Source organism: Salvelinus fontinalis, chromosome 18, assembly GCF_029448725.1.
Source record: "Salvelinus fontinalis isolate EN_2023a chromosome 18, ASM2944872v1, whole genome shotgun sequence".
Taxonomy (NCBI): Eukaryota; Metazoa; Chordata; class Actinopteri; order Salmoniformes; family Salmonidae; genus Salvelinus; species Salvelinus fontinalis.
In genome coordinates this window covers 26980439-27000773 of record NC_074682.1, presented here as the reverse complement: position 1 = coordinate 27000773, position 20335 = coordinate 26980439, and the positions used below count along the sequence as shown (strand labels likewise).

The following is a 20335-nucleotide window of genomic DNA, read 5'->3' as shown; positions in this document are numbered from 1 at the left end:
GTCTATGGTTGAGTGTAGGTGTTTAGGAAAGTCTATGGTTGCCTGAATTGGGTCTCAATTAGAGACAGCTGGTTATTGTTGTCTCTGATTGGGAGCCATATTTAAGGTAACCATAGGCTTTAGCTGTTTGTGGGGAATTGTCTATGTCTAAACGTTAGTAGCTTGTGTGTGCACTTTCGTTTTGTAGCTTCACGGTTGTTTTGTTAGTTTGTAAGTGTTTCGTTTTACCTTCTTCAAAATAAAAAGAAGATGTATTTTCCACGCGCTGCATGTTGGTCCTCACTCTCTCCAAAAGACGACCGTGACAGTCTTCTGCTCAACACGCTCAGTTTTCCACCACAAAACACCAGAAAATGTCAAAAAAGAGTAGAACAAGCTCACTTGCTTTTACACTATGATAAGATTATTAGATGTTCAATGTTTCTTTTGAAAACATTTTTTCTAATAAATTGTTTCGCCATACGAGAGTTCAGTTCACATGTTTTTTTTCTTCCTTAAAATGAATCACTAATCACATGAAATAAATAACAATCATCACAAATTTCTGTCAAAGCAACAAATAACTTGGGCTTTACAATGATGGTGAAAACTTGGGGTGCACTGAGGGTGCACGGAGGAACATTTGAAAATGCTGAATTTTGCCACTTTAGCAAGCCTTTATTCATATAACTCAGATGTATTGAATTTTCTATGTGGTGTTTATTAAAGGGAACTTCATAACAGGCCTTTAAAATTCCATATTTGTGAAAAGTTTCAAGGGATGCAAAAAGGCACTTATTTCTTGGAACGACCCAGTAGTTATATAGTTATGTACATTTAGTGGTTGAATAATAGCACTACATTTACTCTGAGTCTACTGTGGCCCTACAGTAGCTAGAGTATATAGTACTATATGGCCATATGCTAACCATAAGCACTACATAAGTCACGTCACCAACGGCACCCTATTCCCTACATAGTGCGCTACTTTTTGACCAGGCTCTGTTCAAAAGTAGTGCACTACATAGAGACATATAGACTAGGGTGCTATTTGGGATGCACCCATATACTCTTGTACCTCTCGGAGGTGTATGTTCTCCTTCTCCTTCTGATCCAAGATGACCTCTAGGTGTCCCAGCTGTGCCTCGGCCTCAGCGATGCGCCTGGCCCTCTCCTGCTCCTCCTCCTCATTGACCCTGCCTGGCCCCCCAGGCAGACCCTTACTCTGGAGCATTTCCAGCAGCTTCTTGATAGACTCGTCCCTGGCCCCCAGCGTCTGCTTCTGGGTCTCCATCCGCAGCTCCATCTCCTCCAAAGTCTTCCTCAGGAGGAAGAGCTCTTTGGCCTGCAGGAAAGCAAGGAATTTTATGTAATTTTAAATTAAGGATGTCATCATTAGGGCAGCGCAATTCTCGGAACTTTCCCAAAATGTCCAAGTTGGAAGAAAATTCAGAAATCTCCGGTTGGAAGATTCACGGAATTCCTCCAAGGAATAAGAAGTAAATCTGAACTTGGGAATTTTGCTACCAGAATTTTCAACCCTGGTCATAATAACCTGGAACTAATAACTAACTAATTTATTTAATCAGTCATTTATTGTGAATTATTTATTAAGAATCCTTGCCTGGCGGTCGTGCTCGGCCTGCAGTCGTCTAAAGTTCTCCTCGGTCAGCTCGATGTTGGTGTAGTGTTCCCCAGAGCGGCCGCCACTCTCCTGCAGCAGGTGGTTCAGATCCCTCTGGGTCCTCAGCTCATCCTGCAGCGCCTGGATGGTCAGCTGCAGGTGCTGTGGGGGTCACGCACACACACACACATCAAGGAGTCTCAATCTGGTAGGATCACAGCACTTAGCCTAAGATGGATTCAATTAAACTACAGACCCGACACTGAATACATACTCATGGAATGACATATTCAGACACACATGCAAACTCACACACACACAAACACGTTATAGAGAGGGGGGACAAGGGACATTTTGATGGTCCTGTGGAAAGGAGATATGCATTAGGAAGAACACACACAGAGAAACTCACAAACACACATTGTAATCTATTCATCCTCTGGAGCTGAAAGAACTGAGGCCTTACCTGGCTATGGCATGAAAGACACATAGAAAACACACACACACACACACACACACAAAGTATGGCATCATGAGAATGGGTTGAAGAGAAAGAGAAAATACAACTGTTTTATATACTGTTCATAATCAACTAAACGGCTTGTTGCTTTCCATCTTCTGTTACCATTTTTAGGGTGAGTAGTGAGTACTGTAAATTGCTATCTATGTACAGTACTGTATATCAGTCATCTAATCTTTAGGAATGTCTCTCAAGGTCTTGACAACAGGAATACTAAAAGAGACATTTCAACAAAGCCATCCAGTGAATGACTGAATCTGTGTGTTGCTGGGAGAAAGCGATTGTGCAACCGAAATGGCACCCTATTCCAGTAGGAAAGCAAAGAACTTGTAGGACCATGATCCTTCGATAATAGTTTGACGATCATGTCAAGTGTTTATTGTTTAACGGTTGCGTTCAACAGCTTGCACTTTCAAAGGAGGTTGTGCTGTGCTGCTTTCATGTATGATTGTTGCAGCATTATTGATAATTATCTATCATTATTGTAGGGCGGGTGCTATCCATACAGCCTGAGTCGAGAACAGCAGAGATCCATGTAGAGCACAGTAAACAATGTTCCCACAGAGCTGGAGACTAACCGACAGCAGTAGACTCAGCGGACTTCTGGGTTCATGCCCATCCATATGCTATGTGTTAGGGTGGTGTGTGTGTATGTGTGTGTGTATGCGTGCGTGTGTGTGCGTGCATGCGTGTGTGTGTGTGTGTGTGTGTGTGTGTGTGTGTGTGTGTGTGTGTGTGTGTGTGTGTGTGTGTGTGTGTGTGTGTGTGTGTGTGTGTGTGTGTGTGTGTGTGTGTGTGTGTGTGTGTGTGTGTGTGTGTGTGTGTGTGTGTGTGTGTGTGTGTGTGTGTGTGTGTGTGTGTGTGTGTTAGGGAAAAGCAATGCTCCTCCATTAGACTGCACACACTGCTTCAGGAAGCACACGGGAAAAGTAAAGGGGTACAGTACCTGATAACTAAACGAGTCACACATCCATTGTAGTGTGTGTAGTGTGTTTAGGACAAGGGAAAAGGAGACTGAGGCTCTGTGACTCTCCCAATATACACGCTAGCATACCACTGTGCACTGATTGGGCCATGCATTCTCAGTGGTATGCTAGTATGGACATTGGAACCTAGCCTGGGTGTTGGAGTTTAGGGGGCAGATAAATACAGAACAAAACACAGTCTATTGTATACTATAGCGTCACAAAGGATGCATACACAGTGCAGAGGAGCAGCCACACCCCTATATGAGAACCACACTCACAGTATGTTGGTCTGTATAGGGTGAACATACGAGGAGGATCAGGTGTGCTTGGAGTAAATAAGGAATAGCTGAACAAACAACACTCTGTTAAACAGAGTGTGTAGGGGAAGGGAGAGGGTCAGAGGGTAGGGTGTAGGAAACGGAACAGGCTAGACCCACCACACTCCTTTCGGGTGTGTCTAAGAGTCAAATTAGGAGTATGTCCAAAATGGCTCTCTGTTCACAATATAGGCCCTAGTGCACTACTTTTGGCCAGATCCCACAAGCTCTGGTCAAAAGTAGTGCACTATATAGGGAAAAGGGTGCCATTTGAGATATGACCTAGGGGTGTGTGGGGGGGGGGGCATAGGTCTCTGGTGGTCACTGAGGAAACACGACGACATCACACTGGTGGTGACTCTATGTTGTACACACACGGCGGCCAGGGCAGCGGTGGCAGACATAGGGACAAACCTTGGTCCTCCTGGCGTCCAGCAGCTGTAGTAGCACGGGCAGAACCAACAGAGAGAACACAGTGCACGGAGAACACAGCATCAGAACACTCGGGAACATGAAGCGCACGTGGAGAACATATGAGCTACTGTAAGAGCTCCCATGAGAAACGTGAGAACAACATGTGAGGAACGTGAGAACAATGTTGTGAAGAACGTGAGAACGTGTGAAGAATGTGTGAGAAACGTTTCAGAATTTTTGCCATTTATTTATTCATCCATCCAGCCCTCAAATCATGTATCACTATTGGATGTAAATGATACAGTTAGGAACCTCACAAACTCACACAAACACATACTATAATCACTCTAAAACATCATGGAAACCTTAATGGAAAGAGTGAAATTGTGAGGTTATTTGATGGTGAATACATTTCGGCATTATGTCTCACCACATTAATTGATACAAAATTCATACTAGTGTGCTATTGTGGGGACGGTTTCCCAGACAGAGATTAAGCCTAGCCCTGGATTAAAAAGCAAGATTAATGAATGTACTTTTAAGTCCAGAACTAGGTTTAATCTGGGTCCGGAAAACAGCCCCTTATATCAGGGATAATCAAATAGATTCACCCAATTTTTTCTTGAGGGGATGGTCAGGGGGCTGGAACATAATCTGGGCCTTTCTCCCCCGATTGCTCAGTTTGGCCAGCTTTTGTTGGTTTCCAACTTCTTACAATTAAGAATGATAGAGGCCACTGTGGTCTTTGGGATCGTCAATGCTGCTGAAATGTTTTGGTACCTTTCCCCAAATCTGTGCCTCGAGACAATCAAGTTGTTGAAACATCTCAAGGATGATCAATGGAAACAGGATGCACCTGAGCTCAATTTTGAGTCTCATAGCAAAGGGTCTGAATACTTATGTAAATAAGGTATTTCTGTTTTTGTTTTTTTATAAATTTGCAAACATTTCTAAAAACCTGTTTTCACTTTGTCATTATGGGGTATTGTGTGTAGATTAATGGGAAAAACATGTAATCCATTTTAGAATAAGGCTGTAACGTTACAAAATGAATAATTTTCAAATGCACTGTACACGATTACATATATATCTCTATTATGCATAGGAAAACTTTGGAACCGATTTCTTAAATTAAAATCACTTGGAGCTGATTTGCTAGTGTTTTTACAGTGTTTTATGTACAACAATTTAAGAAAAAAAAGCATTGCTCTGTAAACTTGTTTGGAGAACCCTGCCCTATTAGTGTTAAGCCTGTGCTGTGGTAGTATGTTCTTCCATCCAGCAGAGGGTAGTGGTCCCTTTAGCAGAGTGCTGTCTCTCAGGCGGTCTCTAATGGACTGCCAGTATCTTTCCGCTGCGTTGGGCAAAACTCCCTCATGTAAGCATACCAGCCTTCTTGGGCCAGTACACTGAAATCATTTAAAACCTGTCACATCTTTAGTCACACTCACAAAACCACATTCACACATGCTCAACCAGTTTTCTGCCGTCCGCTCTCTTCCTCACACTAATTCACTATTGCCTCTCTTTATCTCCCTCTCTCACACTCAATCCACCATCTCATAAGATGTATGCTTACACAAGTCAAATGCTGAACAATCATTGTTTATTCATCAAAATGCTGTATGTAAACTACGTAACACTAAATGAGTGGAAATTAATTTATCCTGACATTAGTTGTAAACATATTTATTTCGATTATTATTCCCAGCTAGTCAGTAACATTATGTCTGTCACGTAGAGTAGCCCAAAAGCCTAAACTGGAAAACCTAACCTCTATCAAAATAAAAAGATGGCAGAGCCGCAAAAGTTCTTCTGTGCAAGGGTGTTTATTTACATAGTGATTCCAGAACAAAAACAACAGTTCTGCCATCAAACATATACCTTATGGGCCAGCTAAAAACAATGCTGCCCCATCCACAGCTCAATCCTAAATACCTCTCCATGAACTGAAAGAGAGGCTCCTTTTGTAGGGCTAGCCCCTCCCCTCAGAACAATTAACCCTAATTAATTGAGCAATTACCTATACAAACCTACATTTTCTATTTAACTAAACATACTAAAGTATATACATTGCAACACGTTTTTTATGAAACAATATCACAATATAACATTTACAACATTACATCACTACTGACAGTATCTTTCAATATGCCCATTTACATTAATGAGCCATTTGGGACAGGCACTATATAGTCAGCCCAATCCCTTAGCTCTGGTCCTTATCCAGCATACCTGGAAACTACAGAGATGCAGAGAGAGAGGAACAGAACAAACAAACAACTCGCTCATCCACAACATCGATAAGTATAATAAATATTACTTATATTAAATATGAACACTTGTCTGTTTATTTATTTATTCCATAATCGGTTACTGAAGTAAGTGTGAAATGTATATACTAAGATAGAGAAGTTAACTTGTGTGTCGAGCCACATTGTTATCTGATAACGGAGCAGGGAGAAGTGATGAATGTGTGCGTGCGTTAAAGTACCAAATGCTGCCCGCGGCCAGTGACGGACTTGAATGTATAAGTGTAGTTAGTAACATTATGTACCGTATGAATGTATAAGTGTAGTTAGTAACATTATGTATGAATGTATAAGTATAGTCAGTAATATTATGTATGAATGTATTAGTGTAGTCAGTAACATTATGTATGAATGTATTAGTGTAGTCAGTAACATTATGTATGAATGTATTCGTGTAGTCAGTAATATTATGTATGAATGTATTAGTGTGTTCAGTAACATTATGTATGAATGTATTAGTGTGTTCAGTAACATTATGTATTAATGTATTAGTGTAGTCAGTAACATTATGTATGAATGTATAAGTGTAGTCAGTAATATTATGTATGAATGTATAAGTATAGTCAGTAATATTATGTATGAATGTATTAGTGTAGTCAGTAACATTATGTATGAATGTATAAGTGTAGTCAGTAATATTATGTATGAATGTATTAGTGTAGTCAGTAATATTATGTATGAATGTATTAGTGTGTTCAGTAACATTATGTATGAATGTATAAGTGTAGTCAGTAACCGTATGTTACTGACGATCAGCTGTCCTGTCTCCCTGTACCGCTGTCTTAGTACTCACAGTACGGACACATCTGCAGTCCTCATGCCTCCTTGCAGCATGCCTAAGGCACGTTCATGCAGATGAGCAGGGACCCTGGGCATCTTTCTTTTGGTGTTTTTCAGAGTCAGTAGAAAGGCCTCTTTAGTTTCCTAAGTTTTCATAAATGTGACCTTAATTGCCTACCGTCTGTAAACTATTAGTGTCTTAATGACCGTTCCACAGGTGCATGTTCATTAATTGTTTATGGTTCACTAAACAAACATGGGAAACAGTGTTTAAACCCTTTACAATGAAGATCTGTGAAGTTATTTGGATTTGTACAAATTATCTTTGTGACACCGAAACGTTTGTGGTTTACCCAATAAATTGCTGGGCGTTTATACATAGACTGTGCGACTCTCTTTGTTTTTCAAGCTTCCAGTTTATCCCCCGTTAGTCAGCACCTCAACACTAAATAATGTTCTCTGGGGTTCCTCCAGCTCCAGTTTTTTATTATCTTTCTTTCCCAAAACTATTCAACACAATCACAATAGCTTTTTTGTCTTTTAATCATGTTGAGCATCTTTTAACATACTGTAGGCCTGGTCCTGTTGTTACCTCATATCCCAGTGATATCTTATTTTATAATCATAGAGCTACATACTGCATTGGATGAACACTCACATGCAAATCAATCATCCACCTTGATAATCAAAGACCTCTCCCATTCACACAGTCATTCTCCTACCACACCCCCACACACAGTCATTGACAAATGAATAGACACACACACCTACACAGAAGCCATAAGAGGTTGTATTTTATATAGGTTGTACTCTCGCTCTGATCAATATCCAGTCATGTTGGAACTGAATTGGAGGAAGCGGTCCAATAATACCAACCTCCTCTCCCCTCCTCTCCCCATCCTCTCATCCTCTTCTCTCCCTCTCATCCTCTCCTCCCTCATCCTCCCCTCCTCTCCTCTCCCCATCCTCCTCTCCCCATCCCCTCTCCTCTCCTCTCCCCATCCTCCTCTCCCCATCCCCCCTCCTCTCCTCATCCTCCCCTCCTCTCCTCCCCTCATATCCTCCCCTCCTTCCTCTCCCCATCCTCCCCCTCTCCTCCCCCATCCTCTCCTCTCCCATCCTCCTCTCCTTTCCCCATCCTCCCCTCCTCTCCTCCCCCCTCTCCTCCCCCATCCTCCTCTCCTCTCCCCATCCTTCCCCCTCTCCTCCCCATCCTCTCCATCCACTCCTCCCCCATCCTCCCATCCACTTCTCCCCATCCTCCTCTCCCCAACCTCCCCTCTTCCCAGCCTCTCCTCATCCTCCTCTCCTCCCCATCCTCCCATCTCCCCATCCTCCCCTCCTCTCCTCTACCCATCCTCCCCCCTCTCCTCCCAATCCTCCCCTCTCCCCACCCCCCCTCCTCCCTCCCACATCCCCCTCCTCTCCCATCCTCTCCTCATCCTCCCCTCCTCTCCTCCCTCATCCTCCTCTCCTCATCCTCCCCTCTCCTCGTCCTCCCCTCCTCTCCTCCCCCATCCTCCCCCTCCTCTCCCCATCCCCCCTCCGCCCTCCCACATCCTCCCTTCTCTCCCCTTCCCATCCTCTCCTCATCCTCCCCTCATCTCCTCCCTCATCCTCCTCTCCCATCCCCCCCTCCTCTCCTCTCCCACCCCCCCTCCTCTTCTCTCCCCAACCTCCTCTCCTCTCTCCATCCTCCTCTCCTCTCCCCAACCTCCTCTCCTCTCCTCTCCCCATCCTTCCCTCCTCTCATCAACTCCCCTCCTATCCTCTCCTCTCCCACCCTCCGCTCCTCTCCACCCCCATCCTCCCCTCTTCTCTACCACATCCTCCCCTCTTCTCCTCCCCATCCTCCCCTCCTCTCCCGTCCTCCCCTCATTTCCTCTCCCCATTCTCCCCTCTCCTCCCCCATCCTCTCCTCTCCCATCCTCCCCTCCTCTCCCATCCTCCCCTCCTCTCCTCCCCCCTCTCCTCCCCATCCTCCTCTCCTCTCCCCATCCTTCCCCCTCTCCTCCCCATCCTCTCCATCCACTCCTCCCCCATCCTCCCATCCACTTCTCCCCATCCTCCTCTCCCCAACCTCCCCTCTTCCCAGCCTCTCCTCATCCTCCTCTTCTCCCCCATCCTCCCATCTCCCCATCCTCCCCTCCTCTCCTCTACCCATCCTCCCCCCTCTCCTCCCAATCCTCCCCTCTCCCCACCCCCCCTCCTCCCCTCTCCCCACCCCCCCTCCTCCCTCCCACATCCCCCTCCTCTCCCATCCTCTCCTCATCCTCCCCTCCTCTCCTCCCTCATCCTCCTCTCCTCATCCTCCCCTCTCCTCGTCCTCCCCTCCTCTCCTCCCCCATCCTCCCCCTCCTCTCCCCATCCCCCCTCCGCCCTCCCACATCCTCCCTTCTCTCCCCTTCCCATCCTCTCCTCATCCTCCCCTCATCTCCTCCCTCATCCTCCTCTCCCATCCCCCCCTCCTCTCCTCTCCCACCCCCCCTCCTCTTCTCTCCCCAACCTCCTCTCCTCTCCCCATCCTCCCCTCCTCTCCTCTCCCCAACCTCCTCTCCTCTCCTCTCCCCACCCTTCCCTCCTCTCCTCAACTCCCCTCCTATCCTCTCCTCTCCCACCCTCCGCTCCTCTCCACCCCCATCCTCCCCTCTTCTCCTCCCCATCCTCCCCTCCTCTCCCGTCCTCCCCTCATTTCCTCTCCCCATTCTCCCCTCTCCTCTCCACATCCTACCCTCCTCATCCTCCCCTCTCCTCCCCCATCCTTGCCGCCCCTGAGCATTGCATGAACATTCATAGCATATAGATGTGCCTCTGCCTCTCCCTCTTCCTCTCCCTGTGCCTCTACCGCTCCCTGCCTCTTCCTCTCAGTCTCTTTCTTCCTCTCCCTGCATCTCCCTCTCTTTCTGCCTCTGCCTTTCCCTCTGCCTCATCCTCTCCCTGCCTGTGCCTCTCCCTCTTCCTCTGCTTCTCCCTGCCTCTCCCTCTCTCTCTTCCTCTCTCTTTGCCTCTCCCTGTTCCTCTCCCTCTGCCTCTCTCTTTGCCTCTCTCTTTGCCTCTCCCTCTTCCTCTCCCTGCATCTCCCACTCCCACTCTCTCTTCCTCTCCCTCTCTTCCTCTCTCTCTGCCTATACCTATCTCTTTGCCTCTGCCTCTCCCTGCCTCTTCCTCTACCTCTCCCTGCATATTCCTCTTCCTCTCCCTCTGCCTATGTCTCTCTTTGCCTCTCTCTTCCTCTTCCTCTACCTCTGCCTTTTCCTCTCCCTGCATCTACCTCTGCCTCTTCCTCTCCCTCTGCCTATGCTTCTCTCTTTGCCTTTGCCTCTCTTTTTCCTCCATCTCCCTCTTCCTCTCCCGCTCTGTCTGGTGCATGTTCTAAACCAGATGGCTTGTGAAGTACTAGGTGACTATGGAAAGTAGTGGTCAGAGCATAATGGACTACTAGACCATAATGTAGGTCTACAGTATTTCTCAGTCCTGGTCCTGGGGACCCTCTTGCCCTAGCACTAACACACCTGATTCAACTAATGAACTCATCACCAAGCCTTTGATTTGAATAAGGTGGGTTAGTGCCAGGGCCAGGATTGAGAAACACTAATGTAGGAGACTGTTAGACATCACAGTAAGGATACACATTGAGGGGATGGTGGACTAGATGTCCTGGATATAGCAGATACATGATGCTACATGACATACCATCATTCATTCTTAATATCTGGGCAGGCCAGTCATCCGTTTGCTGACGGGGGCTGCATGCGTCAGTGACAGGTTTCACCGTCATAGAGAGTAGCACAACCTGTTACACACAGGGAGGTTGAAAACAACAAACAAGAGGAACACACTGGCACAGGTTTCCACTAGAGATGGATCTGTGTCTTTCCCACCTGACCCGAAAAGCATAAAAAAGTATTAAATGGAGACCCGTTCTGAACGGACCAGAGGACAGTCAGACCCGTTCTGCACGGACCAGAGGACAGTCGGACCCGTTCTGAACGGACCAGAGGACAGTCGGACCCGTTCTGAACGGACCAGAGGACAGTCGGACCCGTTCTGAACGGACCAGAGGACAGTCGGACCCGTTCTGAACGGGCCAGAGGACAGTCGGACCCGTTCTGAACGGACCAGAGGACAGTCGGACCCGTTCTGAACGGACCAGAGGACAGTCGGACCCGTTCTGAACGGACCAGAGGACAGTCGGACCCGTTCTGAACGGACCAGAGGACAGTCGGACCCGTTCTGAACGGACCAGAGGACAGTCGGACCCGTTCTGAACGGACCAGAGGACAGTCGGACCCGTTCTGAACGGACCAGAGGACAGTCGGACCCGTTCTGAACGGACCAGAGGACAGTCGGACCCGTTCTGAACGGACCAGAGGACAGTCGGACCCGTTCTGAACGGACCAGAGGACAGTCGGACCCGTTCCGAAAAGGCCTGTGGAAAAACAGATGTAAAAATAGCGCAATCAATAAACGAGTGATATTGGCCAAATGATCCACAGTTATGTGTCCTAAACCCTAGAGAGACCGGGAGAAAGATGCCATGTTCCCAACAGCAACATGCATTTCTTTAAATTTGCCAGATAAGCTACTACTGCAAAACAGATAGTCAGTGCCTTCAGAAAGTAATCACGACTCTTTTACCACAGTTTGTTGTATCACTAGCCTACAATCAACTCCCCAAAATGTCAAAATGGAATTATATTTTTGAAAACAAAAAGCTGAAATATCTTGAGTCTAAGTATTAAACCATTTTGTTATTGTAAGCCTAAATAAGTTCAGGAGTAAAAATGTGCCTAACAAGTCACATAAATAAGTTGCATGGACTCACTCACAGTAATAGTGTTTAACAGGATTTTTTGAATGACTACCTCATCTCTGTTCCCCACACATACAATTATCTGGAAGGTCCCTCAGTCGAGTATTGAATTTCAAACACAGATTGAACCACAAAGACCAGGGAGGTTTTCCAAAGCCTCGCGAAGAACGGTGAAGTTATGAATTACACTTTGGATGGTGTATCAATACACCTAGTCACTACAAAGATACAGGCATCCTTCCTAACTCAGTTGCCAGAGAAAGGAAACTCAGGGATTTCACCATGAGGCTGATGGTGACTTTAAAACAGTTACCGGGTGCAATGGCTGTGAAAACTGAGAAAACTGAGGATAGTTTAACAACATTGAAGTCACTCCACAATAATAACCTAATTGACAGAGTGAAAAGAAGGAACCCTGCACAGATACAAAATATTCCAAAACATGAATCCTGTTTGCAGTAAGGCACTAAAGTAAAAAAATAAAATAAAATAAAAAGTGGCAAAGAAATTAACTTTGTTCTGAATACAAAGTTTTATGTTTGGGGCAAATCCAACACAGCACATCACTGAGTACCACTGTTCAAGAATGGTGGTGGCTGCATCATGTTATGGGTATGCTTGTCATCAGCAAGGCCTAGGGAGTTTTTTAGGATAAAAATAAATGGAATAAAGCTAAGCACAGGCAAAATACTAGAGGAAAACCTGGTTGTCTGCTTTCCAACAGACACTTGGACACAAATTAAAATTTCAGCAGGACAATAACCTAAACCACAAGGCCAAATCTACATTGGAGTTGCTAACCAAGGTGACATTGAATGTTCCTGAGTGGCCTAGTTAGAGTTCTGACCAAAATGGGCTTGAAAATCTATGGCAAGACTTGAAAGACAATGATCAACAACCAACTTGACAGAGCTTGAAGATTTATTTAAAGAATAATGTGTAAATGTTGTATATTCCAGGTGTGCAAAGCTCTTAGAGACTTGCCCATAAAGACTCACAGCTGAAATTGTTTCCAAAGATGATTCTAACCTATATTTATGTATTTACATTTCAATCAATTTGCTAAATTTCTAAAAACATGTTTCACTTTGTCTTTATAGGTTATTGTGTGTAGATGGGTAAGATTTTTATTTATTTAATCCATTTTGAATTCAGGCTGTAAAACAACAAAATGTGGAATAAATCAAGGGGTATGAATACTTTCTGAAGGCACTGTAAGTTACCTGTTTGAAAGACTTGCAATAAACTGACACAGATTACAAGCTCGCGCTGGTCTCATCACCTCACACACATTAAATGAACAGAGGACGTGTCCAATCAGGTCCAGTCGGTAAATCAATTTTAATTGCACAAATCCGAGACCCATGACAATTACAGTGCATTCGGAAAGTATTCAGACCCCTTGACTTTTTCACATTTTGTTACGTTACAGCCTTATTCTGAAATGGATTCAATTGTTATTTTTCTTAATCAATCTACAGTCGTGGCCAAAAGTTTTGAGAATGACACAAATATTAATTTTCACAAAGTTTGCTGTTTCAGTGTCTTTTGATATATTTGTCAGATGTTACTATGGAATACTGAAGTATAATTACAAGCATTTCATAAGTGTCAAAGGCTTTTATTGACAATTACATGAAGTTGATGCAAAGAGTCAATATTTGCAGTGTTGACCCATCTTTTTCAAAACCTCTGCAATCTGCCCTTTCTTGCATAATCAATGCTTGGAGTAATGTCAGAATTTGTGGGGTTTTGTTTGTCCACACGCCTCTTGAGGGTTGACCACAAGTTCTCAATGAGATTAAGGTCTGGGGAGTTTCCTGGCCTTGGACCCAAAATATCGATGTTTTGTTCCCAGAGCAACTTAGTTATCACTTTTGCCTTATGGCAAGGTGCTCCATCATGCTGGAAAAGGCATTGTTTGTCACCAAACTGTTCCTGGATGGTTGGGAGAAGTTGCTCTTGGAGGATGTGTTGGTACCATTCTTTATTCATGACTGTGTTCTTAGGCAAAATTGTGAGTGAGCCCACTCCCTTGGCTGAGAAGCAACCCCACACATGAATGGTCTCAGGATGCTTTACTGTTGGCATGACACAGGACTGATGGTAGCGCTCACCTTGTCTTCTCCGGACAAGCATTTTTCCGGATGCCCCAAACAATCGGAAAGGGGATTCATCAGAGAAAATGACTTTACCCCAGTCCTTAGCAGTCCAATCCCTGGACCTTTTGCAGAATTTCAGTCTGTCCCTGATGTTTTTCCTGGAGAGAAGTGGCTTCTTTGCTGTCCTTCTGGAAACCAGGCCATCCTCCAAAAGTCTTCGCCTCACTGTGCATGCAGATGCACTCACACCTGCCTGCTGCCATTCCTGAGCAAGCTCTGTACTGGTGGTGCCCCGATCCCGCAGCTGAATCAACTTGATGAGACGGTTCTGGCGCTTGCTGGACTTTCTTGGGCGCCCTGAAGCCTTCTTCACAACAATTGAACCGCTCTCCTTGAAGTTCTTGATGATCCGATAAATAGTTGATTTAGGTGCTATCTTACTGGCAGCAATATCCTTGCCTGTGAAGCCCTTTTTGTGCAAAGCAATGATGACGGCACGTTTTTCCTTCCAGGTAACCATGTTTGACAGTGGAAGAACAATGATTCCAAGCACCAACCTCCTTTTGAAGCCTCCAGTCTGTTATTCGAAGGCAATCAGCATGACAGAGTGATCTCCAGCCTTGTCCTCGTCAACACTCACACCTTTGTAAAATGAGAGAATCACTGACATGATGTCAGCTGGTCCTTTTGTGGCAGGGCTGAAATGCAGTGGAAATGTTTTGGGGGGATTCAGTTCATTTGCATGGCAAAGAGGGACTTTGCCATTAATTGCAATTCATCTGATCACTCTTCATAACATTCTGGAGTATATGCAAATTGCCATCATACAAAGTGAGGCAGCAGACTTTGTGAAAATTAATATTTTTGTCATTCCCAAAACTTTTGGCCACAACTGTACACACAATACCCCATAATGAAAAAGCGAAAACAGGTTTTTAGACATTTTTGCAAATGTATTAAAAATAAAAATATATCAGACCAGACCCAGATCTGAGACAAAAATCTGAATTTGGGACCAGGACCTGCTCGGGTCTCGGGTCAGATATCAGAATTCAGGTCTGTTAGACCCATGAAGACCTCTAGCTCACACACACACGCATGCACATATCCACCAATGTACGTGAACACACACACACACACACACACACACACACACACACACACACACACACACACACACACACACACACACACACACACACACACACACAAACATCCACATACACACACAAACATCCACATACACACACACACAGACACTCTCAGCCACCACAAATGCACACACATGCACGCACACACACATTGTCATGCTGTATGAACATCGCACTCGCACACACTGAAGGCCTTTGAGGTTCAGGTGAAAGACACAGTCATCTGCTTCAACATTACTATTCACTCATACCACTGACTACTACAGTAGTATGAACTTCACCAGAGGAATATAAGGCATTTCCCTGCTTCAGTACAGCTCAAAGTATCTGACTAAAACAAATCTAGAATCAGCCATATTGACCTGAGATGACAAATACAAATTCACACAAATGGCTGAAATGCATTGTGACTCTTTTGCTGTGGCTACGGCTGGCACGTTTCCATCTGGAACACTCTGACAGCTCCACTCCGCTTCGTTAAACCACGGAGCTCTATGAAGGCCAAGCGCTGCAGAGCGTTACTCCAGCCGGATCGATAATCCCAGACCTGCACACTGGCTCCAGGAATTTACTGTTCAGTCCAACTGTCTCATGCCTCTGCTGTACATAATGGATAGATGGCGGACAAGGAAGCACAAGCTGATCTGGTAATGCTTTGACTAATCTACCCTTATTTCTACTCTACTCATCTCTCATATCTCTAATTTCCTCTCTCTCTCCATTATTTCCTCCCTTCTCATGAATCATCCTTCTTGAACTGTCTTTTCCCCCTCACTTCCTCTCCACTCATCCTCTCCCTCCTTCCACTCATCCCATCCCCTCCCTTCCTCTCCACTCATCCCCTCTCCTCATCTCCACTCATCCCCTCTCCTCATCTCCACTCATCCCCTCCCCTCTTCTCTACTCATCCTCTCCACTCATCCCCTCCTATCCATGCATCCCCTCCTCTCCACTTATCCCTTCCACTCCTCCATCCAGCTTCCTCTTCTCTGATCTAGACTTAAACCCTGTCTGTGATATGGGGCCAAGATGTTACTCACTCTGAGGCCTCTCATCTCCTCACTTCTCTCTCTCTCTCGCTCTCTCTCTCTCTTCCTCTTCCTTAGCGTCAAAATATAACCCATAGCTAACTCACTCTTCTCATGTCCTTTCTACACCTCTCCTATCTTCCCATCCTCCCTGGTTTAAACCGGTCATGTTAAAAGCTTAGGTTAAAACTAGATGTCACAGGAATATCCGTCTGTCAATCCAGGAGGAGTGTTTAATCCCAGGGTCCTTAGTTTAGTGATGAGCTTGGAGGGCACGATGGTGTTGAACGCTGAGCTGTAGTCAATGAACAGAAATCTCACGTAGGTGCTCCTCTTATCCAGGTGGGAGAGGGCAGTGTGGAGTGCAGTAGAGATTGCATCATCTGTAGATCTGTTGGGGCGGTATGCACATTGGAGTGGGTCCAAGGTGTCTGGGATAATACATATTCATGTGATTACTGCACATCCATGACTATTAAATGATATATTATACTGCACAATACTCTAATCGTCTTTGATTACCACACATTCTGTTCATCTTTGTTAAAAATAAATACAAGCCTACCACACCCATGAACAGTGGGCACAACAACACATTTGTAACCACACACACACACACACACACACACACACACACACACACACACACACACACACACACACACACACACAGTAGATTAGTGGGCTCCATACACACACACACACATTCCCACAACCTGGGAGGAGGCTACAGTCTGGTTACAGGCCAGTTGGATCTAAGGAGCACTGAGGCTGAGTGAGGGGGCTGGCTGCTGGCCATTATAATGCAGAACTGCCGACAGGAAAGAGAACTGTTCCCCTGCTGTGAGACTAACACTGCCACTACAAATCAGTGTGTGTGTGCGTGTGCGTGTGCGTGTGTGTGTGTGGCCATGTGTGTAAATGTATATGTGCGTGCATGCGTGTGTCTTCACACGTGAGATGAGACGACTAACAGAAGATTACAGATCAGAGAAATATGGCAGTTTATCAGGAACCATCAATCTCATCTGTGGAAAATGTGTGCCAGTGGTGTGTCTGGGCATTACCACAGCAGTGATATGTGAGTCTATCCTCCATTTTGGGGATTGTGATGATGGTTGCTGACTGCCTGGCTCAGCAGCAGAGCTCCAGCCCAGCTATAACAACACATATACACACACGTTGTTATACACACACACACACACACACACACACACACACACACACACACACACACACACACACACACACACACATGCATTAACACAAACACACGTTGTTACAAACAAAGGGACAAACACACACACACACACACCATTATGAGTTGGGATGGCAGTGTTTGACAGCGTGAGTGTGCTCAACTCAACTGGATGACTTATTCAACAAAACCGGAGCTGATGCTAAATAATGACCCCGAGTTTATGCTAAATAATGACCTCGAGTTTATGCTAAATAAAGACCTTGAGTTGATGCTAAATAATGACCCCGAGTTGATGCTAAATAATGACCCAGAGTAGATGCTAAATAATGACCCAGAGTAGATGCTAAATAATGACCCTGAGTTGATGCTAAATAATGACCCCGAGTTTATGCTAAATAATGACCTCGAGTTTATGCTAAATAATGACCCTGAGTTGATGCTAAATAATGACCCAGAGTAGATGCTAAATAATGACCCAGAGTAGATGCTAAATAATGACCCTGAGTAGATGCTAAATAATGACCCCGAGTTTATGCTAAATAATGACCTCGAGTTTATGCTAAATAAAGACCTCGAGATAATGACCATGAACTGATGCTAAATATTGACCCTAAGTTGATGCTAAATAATGACCCAGAGTTGATGTTTCATAATGACCCAGAGTTGATGTTTCATAATGACCCAGAGTTGATGCTAAATATTGACCATGAGCTGATGCTAAATAATGACCCTGAGCTGATGTTAAATAATGACCCTGAGTGGATGCTAAATAATGACCATGAGCTGATGTTAAATAATGACCCTGAGTTGATGCTAAATAATGATCAAAATGGTGAATGTTCAAAATGCTGTGGCCAAAGCATTACCTTCAGCTCAGCTAAGACCCACAGGGTGCTGCATGATTTGATGATAAGGTACCATTAGTAGAAAACTAGCATTTCAATGAAACAGTTCTAGGCTAATTGTGAGTCGTTTGAGTGGGTTTGAATCGTGCGTTGAGTCATATTTCGTGAGTTTTGTCCGCTACAATGATGATGTAAGAAAGAACACACTGTATTTTCAGTAAATAAATCATGTATAATATGTGCTTTGGCTAATAGTGGGCTGCTAGAATAGACGGATTGAGCTAAAAGCAGGCTGGTCAGATTTCCTGGTCATGATGTAATTTACTCTCTTCAGTCAGCAGCTCAACAAGTCTATTGGGTGAGGAATTCTTCCACCCTCCAGAACCATTGTACGTGTGTGTGTGTGTGTGTGTGTGTGTGTGTGTGTGTGTGTGTGTGTGTGTGTGTGTGTGTGTGTGTGTGTGTGTGTGTGTGTGTGTGTGTGTGTGTGTGTGTGTGTGTGTGTGTGTGTGTGTGTGTGTGTTTGTTTGCCTTACAATGCCCCAACCGCAACTCTGTGATTCAAGATACAAGTGAGCAATTACATTGGCAAGACACAGCTGCTTTTTATTAGCCAAACGCAATTCATTATTGTAGGCTAACTCTGTCTCCAGGGAGGGAGATATCATTCACAGCAATCAGAGCAAGACTGTTGTCAGAGAAGAAGACGAAAATTGAGAGGATTTACTCCGCCTACACACGCACACGCACGCACACACACACACACACATCACACACTGTAGATGTCACTGTAGATGTCACAAAATCTACACATCATACACTGTATGTAGGCTCTGCCTCTTGTATGAGATAAATCTGTAAATCATACACTGTATGTAGGCTCTGCCTCTTGTATGAGATAAATCTATACATCATACAGATGTGTCTTATCCCATTATGTATCCTCATATCCTTTACTTCTCATGTGATAATGACAAGGTCACCACACACACCCTCAATGCACTGTATGAAAGCAAGACATCCTGGATGTTAGATATACACTACATGGCCAAAAGTCTAATATTAATATGGAGTTGGTCACCCATTTGTTGCTGTAACAGCCTCCACTCTTCTGGGAAGGCTTTCCTCTAGATTTTGGAACATTGCTGTGGGTACTTGCTTCCATTGAGCCACAAGAGCGTTAGTGAAGTCAGGCACTGATGTTGGGCGATTAGGCCTGGCTCGCAGTCGGCGTTCCAATTCATCCCAAAGGTGTTCGATGGAATTGAAGTCTGGGCTCTGTGCAGGCCAATCAAGTTCTTCCACACCGATCTCGAAAAACCATTTCAGTATGGACCTCACTTTGTGCACGGGGGCATTGTCATGCTGAAACAGAAAAGGGCCTTCCCCAAACTGTTGCAGCAAAGTTGGAAGTACAGAATCGTCTACAATGTAATTGTATGCTGTATCATTAAGATTTCCCTTCACTGGAACTAAGGAGCCTGAACCATGAAAAACAACCACAGACCATTATTCCTCCACCACCAAGCTTTACAGTTGGCACTATGCATTGGGGCAGGTTGCGTTCTCCTGGCATCCACCAAACTCAGATTTGTCCGTCGGACTGCCAGACGGTGAAGCGTGATTCATCACTCCAGAGAATGCGTTTCCGCTGCTCCAGAATCCAATGGCGGCGAACTGCCAGCCGATGCTTGGAATTGTGCATGGTGATCTTAGGTTTGTGTGCAGCTGCTCAGCCATGGAAATCCATTTCAGGAAGGCCCCGACGAACAGTTCTTGTGCTGTCATTGCTTCCAGAGGCAGTTTGGAACTCGGTAGTGAGTGTTGCAACAGAGGAAAGGTGATTTTTACGAGATAGCTTCAGCACTACGTGGTCCCATTCTGTGTGCTTGTGTGGCCTACCACTTCGCGGCTGAGCCGATGTTGCTCCTAGACGTTTCCACTTCACATAAATTTGATGAACTGACTTGTTGGAAAGGTGGCATCCTATGACTGTGCCATGTTGAAAGCCACTGCGCTCGTAAGTAAGGCCATTCTACTGCCAATGTTTCTCTAGGGAGATTGCATGGCTGTGTGTTAGATTTTATACACCGGTCAGCAACGGTTGTGGCTGAAATAGCCGAAGCCACTAATTTGGATTCGGGGTTTCCACATACTTTTGTATATATAGTGTATTATGTCATTATCATCTGGCTTTGCCCATATTGTTAGGTATACAGATCTATCTATTTCCATCTGATCAATCTTTATGTCATAATGTATTTCAGAGATATCCCATATG

The 20335-nt window shown here is 45.0% G+C and overlaps 1 protein-coding gene across 12 annotated transcripts in view; it reads right to left on the bottom strand.

Annotated features, from left to right (window-relative positions):
* The window catches only part of LOC129815233 (ERC protein 2-like), a 96383-nt gene that overhangs the window by 64697 nt on the left and 11351 nt on the right, over positions 1-20335 (bottom strand). For 6 of the 12 annotated variants that reach the window (XM_055868824.1, XM_055868828.1, XM_055868826.1 and 3 more), the window contains exons 3-5: positions 3823-3846; positions 1604-1765; positions 1059-1324 (exon numbers count right to left, since the gene is read on the bottom strand). In XM_055868824.1, coding sequence (XP_055724799.1) covers positions 1059-1324; positions 1604-1765; positions 3823-3846 — 452 coding nt within the window. Of the gene's footprint in view, positions 1-1057; positions 1325-1603; positions 1766-3822; positions 3847-20335 lie in introns of all 12 variants that reach the window. The other 6 variants (XM_055868825.1, XM_055868830.1, XM_055868834.1 and 3 more) reach the window with 3 other exon arrangements.